The sequence below is a fragment of the Leptosomus discolor genome, chromosome 1, assembly GCF_034619465.1.
Source record: "Leptosomus discolor isolate bLepDis1 chromosome 1, bLepDis1.hap2, whole genome shotgun sequence".
NCBI classification, from domain to species: Eukaryota; Metazoa; Chordata; class Aves; order Leptosomiformes; family Leptosomidae; genus Leptosomus; species Leptosomus discolor.
The window spans coordinates 205,466,310-205,480,095 of NC_141391.1; the positions used below are offsets into that span (position 1 = coordinate 205,466,310).

General features: G+C 39.2%; 1 protein-coding gene across 1 annotated transcript in view; it reads left to right on the forward strand.

The window, feature by feature from the left end:
- Positions 1-247: 247 nt before the first annotated feature.
- Positions 248-13,786, forward strand: part of PTPN12 (protein tyrosine phosphatase non-receptor type 12) — an 82,786-nt gene continuing 69,247 nt past the window's right edge. The window contains exon 1 of the mRNA XM_086474355.1: positions 248-346. Within this exon, the coding sequence (XP_086330481.1) occupies positions 248-346 (99 nt within the window). The remainder of the gene's footprint in view (positions 347-13,786) is intronic.

Here is a 13,786-nt window from a genome sequence, read left to right on the forward strand (position 1 = left end):
CGTCCAGGGAGGGTCGGGCGGAGGGAGGGGAGGATGGAGCGGGCGGCCGAGCGGCCGTGAGCGGGGTGGGGAGCCGCGCCGCGCCACCAGGCCGCGGGGCAGGCCCGGCGGGTGGGAGACGAGAGGCGAGGCAGGGAAGGGAAGGCAGCCGGCTGACGGGCTCGTGTGGCGGAGGGGACTCGAGGCGGAGAGCGGGCGGGCGGCCGGGGCTGGAGCTCCCGCTCCGCAGGGCGGTCGGCGGGGCAGGATGAGCCAGGAGGAGATCCTGAGGAAATTCATTAAGCGAGTGCAGGCCATGAAGGACACGGACCACAATGGGGAGGACAACTTCGCCAGCGACTTCATGGTGAGGGGCGGCGGCGCGGGGGGGGGGCGGGGGGCGGGGATCGGGCAGGGCTCCTGCCTCCTCTTGGGGCTGTGGGGGGGGGGGCTGGTCCCGCCGGGAGGGTCGAGGTGCCGGGCTGCCCCTGCAGCCCCTTCCCCACCCCGCTGCGAGCAAGGGGGCTTCGGGGGAAGCATCGCTTCCCTGGGAATGACCTGCTATTGTGTAGCCCCGAGGCTCGGCCGGCTCCCCTTTGCCCCCCACCACTTTCTGAGCTCGGCGAGGCGGGAGGGAAGGTGGCCGCCTTAATTTACCCTTCTTCCTCCCCCCCACCCTCCGGGAAGGTTTGTCACCGCAGCCCCCTGCCCCGGCCCTTCTCTGTTTGTGGGGAGATGGTGGGTGATCGGCTGTTGCAAAATTAAACGGGAGCCTCCTCCCCCCACCCCCTTCCTTCCCTGAGCAGATAAAGGGGACAGTGGCGGCTCGGGGAGGGCTGTTAGCGCTTCCTCTCCCTTCCAGCCCCTTTTCTCGCGGGGTTGCCATGTATAATGTCATCTGGGGATAATCGGGCATTCCTTCCCTCCTTTCCCCCTTTATCTGCCCCTGTAGCCGCCTGCTTGAGATTTCTCTTCTTTTCGAGGAGATGTGTTAAATGTGTTGAATAGTCCTTGGAGGAATATTCATCTTCCCTTCCCTAACATCTCTCTTCGCTCCCCATCCCCCATCGCAGCCCTGCCTGTATCCCTCGTCCTTTCTTCCTTCCAGATCAGTTCACCGTCAGCCTTTGGTTAAACGTATGTGTGCTTGGGGGAAGAATTTACTGGAGAATTAGCCCTTTTCCTGGTTTATTTTAGTTATTTAATCGGGCTGTTAAAATGTTTGAGGAGGTTTATCTATCGTTTGAATAGATGGTGTGAGCTGTGAACAATAATTTTAATTTGGCAGATGTCACTGGCACTTTCAATATTGTTTAAATACTTAATATCAAAATCCAGTTTGACCCACAGAAGAGCTGAAGATCAGCGGGTTAGCAACATCTGTATATGTGTGTGTTTGTAGCTTGTTTTATTATCCAGTGCTATATGGGTTTAAAACCACTTTGTTAGCCCTTTAAGCTGTCAGTCTTTGCTAGTGGTCTGTGAACAAAAAAAAAAAAATCTCAATGTAAATGTCGCATCAGGGGTTGTCTGAAATGTGGGGAGGAGGCTGAGGATGTTGCGCAAGGCAGAGGGGCGTTGGGAGCTCTGGCAGGTCCAGGGGTAGGAGGAAGTGGAGTGGACTTTGGGAAGTAAGGAGTTCATCCAGGGTGGGGTGGGAGCCCGTGGGAAATCAGCCATGCTCTTTGGGCAGGATTTTGCGAATACTGAAAGTATGCTGCCGAAACATCTGACCGTGTGGGAAAGGAAGAGAGAAATATGTAAAATAAAGAACAGCATTGGAGCGATAGGACACTGCTAAATCTGTTTCACGGCATAGGGCATCTTCGTGTGAGAATTTAAAGGTTAAATACTTGGACAGAACTGTTTCATTAAGCAATAGTTTTAGTAATATAATTGCTGTTAAACACAAATTGACGTCTTGTACTGATGAATCAGTTTTGTTCACATAGACTACATGGACTTTACAGAAACAGTGGCCCAGACAGTGGAAAATACAGGATATTTTAATAGCCTTTATGTTAAATACTTTGTACTGTATCTCCTAACCCAATTCTACCATTTTGTATCTGATAAGTAGCCTGATGTTTTAGCTTTGTAATAGTCAAAGGGTTAACGATAGTTTTATCATCCTTTCTTCTAAGTAGTAGCACCTCTGTACAGAAAAATAGCTTTTGTTTCAATTTCTTTATTTGACAGCATGTTGTTTCTGTAGCTTTCAGCTGTATAATCAGTAAAAGCAGCAAGGAAAGAGAATGCTGAAAAAAAAAAAAAGAGGAAATAGGACTGTTGGAACTAATAGGCAAGGCATTTCAGGAGAAAGATGTATTATCTGAAACATTACCTGTTAAATGCTTTGGAAAGAATTGCATTCAGAATTTCCTTTGTCCTCTTTAACACTTTCTATTTCAAACTTTCATGTTTGATTTTTGAAGAATAAATTGTAGGCAAACTGGGAAACTAGGATGCTGATCTTTGGCCTTAATAGTCACATTAGTCTCCCTATTCACCTCCAGGTACTAAAGCAGCTATAGATTAATATGGCGACATGAATCATAATTACTGATTTTTAAATTTTTTTTTCCACTATGAACATGTTGGGGTATTTTTTTGGTGTGTCTTTTTTTTTTTTTGAACAGAGCCATGCTTAGAAGCTCTTTAAAATGATTGAAAAGGGAGGAAAAAAGAGAGGTGAAAGGGGTAAAAAGCTTCAGTATTCTGTTTTCCGTAAGATTTAGTAGAGTTTGTGGGGGGAGGAAATTGTACTTTCTCATTTAAGTGCAGGATGTTGCTGCTAAGCAGTGGCAAATTTGTGGAATAGGAATTGCTGTTACTCATTGCTTCATTTCCAAGTCAAAATGGAATCTAAAAATAGGAATGGAATAGGGAGTGAATGCAATTGAAAACAATTCTTTATTTTCACATCTTTATTGCCTTTGAATGTGTTGAGTAATAGGCTTGCAGAATTATATTTAGGCCTGAGTGAATGAACTGAGAGTACTTGATAGGCAGGTGTCAGGGAGCACTGGAAGAGAGGGCAGAGAAGCCAGAGTTACGCACAGGTAGACTGATTAGTCTGGCTGAATGTTGTTGAAAGTCCATGGTGTTGATGACTAAGGCTGCTGTTTGATGATGCTAGTGACATGCCTGAAAACGTGTTCCACTTGCAAGGTGGAAAGTTGAATTCCCCACCACCACCCTTCCCTCCAGCTTACAAGATAAATTGTATAACCTGGACACCAATGGCAAGTTTGTTACTGGAAATCAAATGTATTTAATTTTAATTAGTTTGCACTAGAAAGTAAGTAGGACTTACTTCATACATCACTTCAGTGCTATGGGTGTCTACAATTAGATTTAAATGAAGCGGACAGTTTGAAAACAGCCTAGGCTTACCTGTGTGTTTTGCCAATAAGCCTGTGTCTGTGGATATAGGGGTAAGAGGGCTTTTTCCTAAAATAATGTGGGTTAGGATCTTACTAGTATGGTTACAGTACATCTAAGAGTATACTTTTTCCTTGTTTTCTGCTGACATTGCTGTTTGGGCGAAAGGAAGTAACTATAGATTGCTGCCTCTTGGTGTTTCATGCTGTATGAATACAACCAGCCCGGTCTAGATTCTGATTTTCTATAATGAACATGTGCCTTATATCAAACAAGAGTTGGGAGTCAAACTCCATGTGGAGGTAAAGAAAAGTTTTCTAGATTTTAGATTTTAGAAAATTCTCAATAAATATTTTTTTGCTGATTTTCATTTAATTTATCCACAACTAACACATTTTTGTTTTCTTATGCAATAGTCTGGACAAAAGCATTCTGACACTCTTGTTTCTATCGTTTGTCTGATGTAGATTACCATTGTTATAGAAGAACTGAAATATGAATGGTGTAAAGCTTTACCTTAAAAAAAATCAGATGTCATATTTCAAATGTTTTGTGGTGTATGACAATCTTGCTTAATCTTTTGGGTTATATCTCTGGCTAATCTGTGGAACACAGAATGGCTGAAAGTGTGTGTGGTTTTTTCAATGGCTACTGTGTAGGGTACCCTCGACTGCTGTCTGGAGGTAATGGCATCAAAATGTTCCTGTCTTAGATCATCAGTCTAAATAATATTGATTTTTAACAACTTTGCAAGGAGTTCCTAGATACCTACATCTGGTCTCAGATCTTTTTATACCTTTTGCTCAAGAGGACACTGCTAACTAACACAACTGAATATCTGTGTTCAATTCAAACCATTTCAGCTGAAACTTGGGTTTGGAGTTAGTAAAGAACTCGGTGTGCTGTTTTCTGAAGTAAGAAAGGGGGTTTGAGTGTGTCATTGACTTGAAACAGGTAAAAAGGTAGTTTCTATGTTTTTAACCTCTTGGTTTTATTTTCAAAATTTTTATTTTTAAGTACTTCTACCTCATTGTTCTCTGAACAACCTGTCTAAAAAAAGGGGAGGTGGAACGTGCTTGACTTCTAAGGATAAAAGCCGAGCTGACCATATGCAGTGTTATGCCAGATGTTATAAAACTTGCCTTCCCTGTTTTTTTTTTTTTCTCAGGAAAGTGCTTCTTTCCTAAAATGCCTAAGGCTACTAAAAATGAATTAGCAATCTAGACTAGTCTAAATCAAGACTACTAAGATACATAGTGAAAGCCCATGTACTAATGGCAGTCATGACATTGATTTTGTTCTAATGCCTGTACATTCTGAAAATAGCATTAAAGATACCACAAATACTGTATTCGACCATAGCCATAGCACTTGGGAAACACTCTTCTTAAAAGCTTGTCTGTGTATTAATGCGCATTTGTGTAAACCTTTCTGATTCAAATACTATTAATGCACCTCTTGAGTATCTGTGAAGATATTTTTCAGATTTACAACGCAGGCATATAATCTGGAAACTTAGTGAAGAAAGATAAGAATATTATATCTTTCTGTGTTACGTTTTTTTTTAAAAAAAAACTATAGACATTTTTGGAAACAATGTTTTCTAGTGTTTATTTACTTAATGAGTTTCATGCTTGTAGCACATACTTTGAAACATGAACTCTCAACTTCTGCTTTATCATATATGTTATAAAATACATGCTGTCTTTTCAAGAGAAATAATTTTCATCTATTAAGGCTAAGCTAGGAAAAATGCTTTGCTAGAATCAACTAGATGATAAACTGCTTCTTGAAACTTCAAAGAAAAGATTTAATGGGTGTAAAAATAGGTTTGCAGGAGATTCTTGTAAATTGGGGGCTTTTGAACGAACACCAACAGTTCTGAGCACTTCTCTTCCCTTGTGCAATAGAAAGAATAATTGCCTTGGAGAAAATGACATGTAAGTATGTTGTACAGCTGATCTGTTATAAGAAGCTCTGCTCTTAGAGATGTGTTAATAGGTCATGGACAACTGTCACTTTAGATATGCTTTGAGCCTTTTTAAAATTTCAGCGTAAAAAATGTCTGTTACTACTCATCTTCCATATTATGCTTTAATTTGAGTGTTAATGTATTTTTGAAGTTTTATTTCCATTAACTGTATTTCAGCTAGATGCTGTTAATTTGATGGGGGACACACACCCCAACAGATTACTTTGTTGTGACCAGTGCTAGTCATCTAGGCCATTCATAAAGCTTTATTTATATAGACCACATCTGGTTGGAGCAATATTACTGAAGAGTACTTTCAGTAACCCTTAACTTCAGAGGCTTCTGAAATTTTGTGGAATACTGTTCTTTAAATGTTGTACAAAAATATAACTTTCTGTGAACAGGCATTCAGTTTAAATATTCAGCTTTTTTGTCCCCTTCTGAGAAAATGAGTGCTGTTCCTGTTGTTTCAAAGATGCTGTTCTGAATTTTCTTAGAGGCAGTTGAGTACAACCACAAAGCTACTATAGTGACCCTGGGGTATAAGAACTTGCAACCTCTGCCTAAAATTGCAGTAGTTCTTTGGGCAAATGAAACTAAAACAAGTCAGGCAGTGCTCTGGGTAGTGTCAAATAGCTTGCATGGTAGTAAGTTCTGTTTGCTCAGTCTCTAAAGGTGGCAGTATGTAAGTCTGCTGTTCTTCTGGAGTAAAGGGTTTGGTGCTGATTTTGCTGAATATTATAGAATTGTTCAGGAGGAGCAAACTGTAATCTTGACCTTGCACCTCATGGCATATTACATGCACTCCAAATAATTTAAATAGCACATGAAATACACACTTTGCTTTTATTCTAATCTCAGTCCTACAGTGAGTTTTGTTATGTATAGTTACACATACATACAGATACATACATATATACAGATACCTACATAAATACCTCTATATAGATATCTCATGTGACCGTAGTTTGTCAGCCCTAGACCCTAATCTATAGTTCTGTAGATCTATGTACATGCAGAGAAATATGTATATACCTCAATGTATGTCTATATACTACTCTGCATATATGTGTGACTGATTGCTGTAGTACAGATTTCTCATTTTGGAGTGTACACAATTTACCTTAAAACTGCAGTAGGTTCAGGGTATTTTTCCTTGCTGTTATCATAGCTGAATAGAAGTTATCAGACCTGCAAGCAGGGAAAGGTTAATCTCAAAGTCTGCGTATTTCATGTGTATACATTTGTTAATAGTAAGCACAACAAAAGTCTGAGGCTTTTAAATTCATCTTAACAACGTTGATTTGTAATAAACAGAAATTCTTCTTGACTTTCTTCACTGTTACTATTTAAGCTTCGTGGATTTTGTGTGTACTGCTACGGTTGTACTGCAGTGTGCTTAGTACATAGGACGTTTTGGCATAAGAAAAATAATAATGCACTTGTTAGTATTGGGAAGAGGTGAGAGTATAGTAGTAGCTTGGGTACACGTTTGTGAAACTGAAATCAGCAGCTAAATAACTTTTTTTCTTGGTCTTGTAAAATGGCCTTCATTTAGGGAGAGGCATCAGTGTCAAAGGTCAAGAACTGAGTAAAGCAGAAGTTAATTGGGTAGAGCAGAAGGTCTTTGTGCCGTTAGGAAGTGTGGTGTTTGCATCCTGGTGTTTGCATCCTGGTGTTTTCCTGGGGCTGTTGTAGTCCAGAATTGTTACAGTTTTGCTGGTGCAGGCTTGGATAACTCAGCTGTGTGTATTTGCCCTGAATGAAGCATGGATATGCGTTTCTATTTCTGTTAACTAGCACGTGAATATTGCAAAGAGATTAAGCTCTCCATTTTCCTGCTTCATCTGGCAAAAAAAACTTGCCAAAATAAACTTTACTCATTAATTATTAGTTCCAATTTGAACAGTCAGAATGTGTCCATGGAAGGAGGGTACTCTGGTGTGCAGCTGTGGAGTCTGATTCAGAACTGGGAGCCCCAGAGAGAGGCTGCATTGTTAAGAATATTGTCCAAGTCCTCCTGCATCTTCGAGGAACAAAATTGTGTTCAGACGCAATACTGCTGAGACAGTACGAGTACTAAGGTAGAAGCTGAGAGTGCAACAGCAAAGTAAGTGAAGAGTTGTGAGGGGAGAAGAGCACAGTGAAGTCTGTCAGACTTTAGGACTATTGTTCTGGCTTGGGAACTGTTGTTTTAATGTATCTTTGAATACCGGTGTCAGGATGTTTCAGTCACTGGGGGTTTATATAGGAAAGTTACTGCTTGTATCTCTGAGGGCCTTGTTCTAGCTACTCTTTTGCCATCAGCTTTAGAATGAAAAAATTCTTACACAGATAAAAAGATAGAGAAGTAAGTTTCCCAAAAGGTACCAGATAAATAGAGGTATAAATGGATGACCTAGTTTGGTTGACCTATTTTTTCCTCCTATCTATCCTCCTACAAACTGATACTTTTAATTTCTTTAAAAGGTTATTTTATTGGTGGTAATCAATTTATGGGAAGACTTAAAGGCAATATTGCTCTAATGGAAGTGTCTTGTGAAAGAAAAGCCTAGAAGAATTGAATTATCAGCTGTAGAAGGTAGCAAGCTGATGTAGCCAGTTACTTCAACAGTGGAAAATCTCCAGCTATTATAAGAGGACTGAAGCTATGATTGATGTTGCCTTATGGGCTAGGTGTGTCATTAGGAACAAAACCAAATAAAGAAACGTTTAATTCATTCAGCTTTATAGAAGGAAGCATCAGTAGTTGTGAAGCAAATCTTACTGTGATGCTTCTGACAGTTAATTTTTAAAATTTATTTTACTTCTGAGCTCCCTTAGTCCAGTAAAAAGAATTGAATTGCCTAGTGTTAGGAATGTGCCCAGGGCAACTACATTAGTGGACTGAAAGTTCTAAGTGCTGTATGGATCGGTTGGCTTGTTCAATATTTAATTTGCCATGATTTTGAGAAATCCTAACACAGTTGTTAAGTGTTCATAAGCATATCCATAACATTTAGGTTCCTTTCTCTTTGGAGAGAAAAATAGAGGAACTTTATTTTTTATATGTTGGAGAGCAGGCCTTGGTTCTTCAACATTATTGAAATGTGTTAGTTTTAATTGTATGATCCTAGCTGTGAGTTTTGGTGTCTAAAGTCATGGGTTGGAAAGCATCTGTCTCTAAGGGGAAGTTAACTTAGTTAAAACCATATTGCTTTAAAGAACATGTGTGCTACTTTAGTCTCTTCTAGTTAGTTATAATACTGAACTTGTCAATTTTAAACAAACTTTTGTACATTAACTTCCTTCTTAATAGTCCTGTAGGTTGTAACTGGTTTTGGTTTTCGAACGTCAGGGTGCAGTGGTGGCCCTCTTGAACAATTTTGCTTCTTTCTTGCTGCCTTGTCATTCTTGCTACCTCATGTGGGTGACATCTGCTTTTTGTTTTTCATTTGAAAACACACAGATGTTTTGTACTCTTTGTGATCACCGGAAGAACACCTTCTGTGTGGATCAGTGAGATTGAGAGCAGTTCTTTCTTTGGTTCTGAAGAGGTAGATGACCATCTTTCAGCTGTGCAGCTGGGCTACAGCAGGAACAAGGGGCCAAGACTTTTTCTTCTAGATGACTAATAAAGGACAATCAGTGGCAGGCTGAAAAGAATGTGTTACCTGCGTGGCATTGTCTCTTCTTCCTGCTTTCATTGAGGTTGGGCAGTTAGCACCCCTGCGATCCGTTGCTGACCTTCCTATCTGCTGTAGGGTCAACATCATGGGTGAGGAATCCATTTCTTGTGCTGAGCTGGATGTCTGCAGCTGTTCAGACAAAGTTCTAGTTCATGCAGGTTTTGGCTGGACTTCAGAGACCAATCGGCATGATTCCCAGCTACTCGCCGCCACATTTGAGAGTTTCAGAGGGCTGTTGGTCCAGAATTTTCATATTGTTTGATTATTTTTTTTTAATTGATGTCTTTTGTTTATGTTAGTATGGCATTATTTTTATTCCTCTGATAATTCTTGGAGGACACAGCTATCTTTGAACAACTGTGTTCCGAATTCCAGGGATGTTACATGGTTTTCCTGTCTTAAGTGTGCAAGGGACTTGCCAGTATAGGTTATGCATCATGTCGAAATGACTGATTGCTGTGGGAGCTGAACAGCTCTTGAGAAACATGAGTGGTGTTCCACTCTGTCCTGAATGTTTCACTTCTTATTTGACTTTCTAATGCATAACCCTGTGGTGAAACAGTGTCTTTTTTTTTTTTTTTTTTTTTTTTTTCCTCAAGGCACTCGGTGTTCTGGTAGCATATATGGTGCTTGGGTATAGCTTCCTACTCAGATTTCCTTATGGGATTAGTTGTCCAGTGCTTAAATGCACTGTCTTACTGCACAAAACTGAAAACTAATATAAAAACTGAACAAACAAAGAAAAACAAGCGGTATGAATATGGACAGCACTTAAGACTATGAATAGGTTGGGTTTGTCGGTCGATGGCTAGCTGCCCTGTGAGTAAGTAAAATCATGGGGATACCTCAGCGGTAGATGTAATATGACCTGCATTTTTGCCGTGTATAGCTTTTTTTTTTTTACTGCTTTTCCACATGTAGAAAATAAGTCTTAATTCTTCCTTTATTTTCTACTTGAATCTTTGCCTTCCTGCATAGGAAGCTGGATTACAACTGGAAGCTATCCTTTCATTATTAGTTACTCCCTCATGTATATTCTGATAGTTTTAGCAAATAGGTAATTGTTAATTGAAATGAATACAGTTGTCCAGTAGGAGTACTCAAGGGAATCATTTAGCTCAAAATAAAGCTGGAAAATGAAACACTATTCTGGAGGGAAGGGCATATGTAGGTTAGTTTAACTGCTTCAAAAAAAAGAGAATTCCCATAGAAATGAATTAATTATAAATTGCCTATAGCAGTGCACCCCTATTGCACAAACTGTTAAAGGAAGGAAATAATATCTTAGATATCGTGAGTCTCCCCAGATAGCTTGAAGTATTTGACGGTTTCTTCTAAGACTTCCATTTTTGGTAGTATAGGTGGTTATACAAAGCCATGTTGATTTTTATTATGACCAAATTAAAATTTAAAACTAATTTTAACTCTTATCCTGTGAGGCTGCATAAACATAACTGTGTGTAAATGTTAATGGACATACAGGGAACTATGGTAAATGTTAAATGCAGAAAAATGACTGTGATTTTAGGTGGGTGGAAGGATCGTGCAAAGTACTTCAGGCTCTCTCTAGAATTTATTTTAGTAAAGAAATGCATTGTTTTATAGATACTTTATTTTTCTGTTATTTCTACTTCATGAAGTGTAGGCCCAGAAGGGAGAAATGTAACTGACGGTGTTTCCTTTAACAGCTCTTTGCTCTAACAGGAGCTTTGTACTTAAAGCTTTGGACATGAGTCTGTTTTTCAAACTGAATGTTCTGAAGTAAGTTGTCATTGAGCTGCATGTTCAGCCGTATAGTCATTCACAAATCACTTGCAACCTTTTCTATTTTCCTTATAAACAGAACTTTTCCAAAGGCTGTTCCACAGAAATGCTGTGGGAATTGCCCTGATATTCTGTAGTAACATTGTTACATTGTTCCAGTTGCTTCATTTTCTTAATATTTTGATTAAGGTGATGAAATTTGAGCTTTCATTTTTCTGTTTTTTGTTACAGTGAATGCGCAGGCTACAAGCTGTTTAGGATGTCAACTTCCTATTTTTGTTGTTCTGAAAAGAACAGGTAGAAACTTGAATACATGAAACTGTGGCAGAGAGAACCTTGGCTGTATTTCTTACAAATTACAGAAATCTACAGCCTGTTATAAATTAGTTAAATTGAGAGACCAATAACACTGAAAAAAAATGTGTGTATCCTAAAGTCAGCAAGCTGTTGCCATAATCCATGTATAAACTGTGATTTCCTAAAGGGAAATAATACTTGCTTCTAAAATGTTAGTTAATTCTGCAGCTAATACTAATATGGAATAGCTTGAATGAGAGCTTACATTTGGTAACTTACACATTATTTAACACTATAGAATTTTTGGTGCAAAGCTATAGCAATGTATCTTTCTGGCACAGCATTTTAAAAAGCATTAGCACTGTTTAAATTTGTGATTGTGTGAAAATGAAGCCAGCATCCTGTTTGTACAGTCTTATAGCATACATAATAGGCTTCCTTTCCTGTATTCATAGAAAAATATTTTGTGTCTGGTAAAGTAAGGCAATATGATCATCCAGTGAAGAAAGTATGTGGATATAAAAACCTCAGTGATGGTATTTTTAGCTCTTATGGATGAAGAAACTTCCAGACATGTTAAGTGGACATCAGGCCAAGGTGGGTTTAGAAGTGAGAAAAGTAGAAATGAAGTAAAAAGGGAGTTCAGGGCAGGGATATAATTAAATAGAGAACTGATTGATTTCTAGAGAGACAATGCCTTGGAAATTAAAATTACCGTGATTTTAGTCAGGTGAAGGATCTTATAGGGCATGTCAGGTAGTCGCTGGAATTGCCTTTACTAAATAAATGCAAAAGTGAGTTCCTTCTATTCTTGCATTTCAGTGCCATGTGCTTTAGATTTTGTGGGGCCATTGTATTACTTAGCACTCTAAAACCTCCAGATCTTGATCCTGAAGTCATGAGTTTGTACTGATGGTGTAGGTTTTCAGGTGTTGTTCCTTGCAAGCTATTTCAAGACATGTGATACTAACATAGCAGACAGTATTTACTTAGAAGATTTGTATGATATATTTTTTTTTCCTTTCCCTGTTAACAGATTATTGCTAGTGTGATATCGGAATTTAGCGTTTATTTGTAACAACTGAGAATGTGAAATGTTCAGTTTGTAGGAATGTAGCTTACCAGCTGTGTACGCTTGAACTGAAGATTTGTTGGATAGACATCATAACCTTTTCTCCTTCCTGTGGTAGGTCAGCTTAATGGGTATATGATTGTCATCTTGTGTGGAAAGTTACATATATAAAACCTTTTAATTTATAAACTGGGCTTGAGAAAACCTGCAGAAAAAAGTTGGGGAACTTTGCTTATGCAAGGTGATTTGTGAATTTTAGGGGCATCTCAGATGCCACAGAAGAAGGATTTTTGCAGAAAAAAAAGATAGAAGAAACACTCGCTCATGTGGGCTTCCTTCTGCATTCATAGTGCTGTCTTTTGATTTGTCTTTAGCTTGTTGGATCTAGCTTCTGGCCATTGTATAAACAAGATACCCTTTAGGAATTCTGCATTTATGTCAGCTAGTAGTTAAGTCATCCCTGCAAAGTGTGTAGTTTTCCACTGGGCATAGTACTTCTGTCAGATCTTATGCAAATTGTAACATATATTTTCTATTCAACACATATCAACTCTGATCTAGCTTGGTTATTTTATTTTCATTTTGCTTCTCTGTCTTTTCCTGTTGTGTGGTGGGGTTTGGTCTGTGTCTGTTTGTCTTCCCTCCCTCCCTCCCTCCCTCCCTCCCTCCCTCCCTCCCTCCCTCCCTCCCCTCTACTCCTGTGCTTGTGCTACCTTAGCACCTGTACTGCTAGAGTGATTTCCTTATTTTTTAAACCATTGATTGTTACTGGTTTTGGAAGACAGCCGTTGCATGGTGAGTGGAAAACAATGTGAATAAGTTAAATATCGATCTTCAACTTTGTCTTTGCCTTACTTTTAGTCTGGGAGGTCTTCAGAACAAGCATTACCTTAATACAGGTTGTTATGGATGTAATGAACTGAAGGCAAATGATTGTCTATAGTGTAGTTTTGTACCCTTTTAAGATGTGCCAACATTGATTGATTGATCAATTGTTGGGTTATAATAAGAGAGAAGGTATATGGGTGGATTTTTTGCTGTTTTTTTGTTTTGTTTTAATTCAATGGTCAAAGTAGAACTGGCTAGTCTGTTTGAGTCTGGTTTTAAAGTCAGAACAGAATAGCTTGGCCACACATTTTATTGACTTTGTTATCCTCTTAGAGAGAAAGTTAAGTTTGCAAATGTTATCTAGCTCTGATAATCAACACTTTTTAATACATAAAGATCTTAGAAGTGTGTTAGCTTTGGACAGTGGGCAAGAAGCATGGGAAGCAGGGCGATGAGGCTTAACCAGACTTGTTAAAAGCAGTTGCAGGGATTGAAAGGGTTTCTCCAAAGCCATTTTGAATGTAACAGGCTGTTTTCTCTGCATGTCTGAAAGTTGGACATTTTGATTCTCTTTGGAAATGGTCTTTCTAAGAATCATCGTGGACATTGTTCCTTATGAATTTTCATGGTATGGTTCGTTCATTTCACCAGGATTAATATTCCAGGTTTGCATTGGACCAGGTAGTCCTTGATTATGAATCCCTCTTCTCAAAAGAGGAACTGTAATATTGAACTATTGTCTAAGCTTGGTTATTACAGACATTCCTGGAGACCAAAGCCTAATATGAATATCTTGAAATAAATACTGAGTCCTGACAGCTA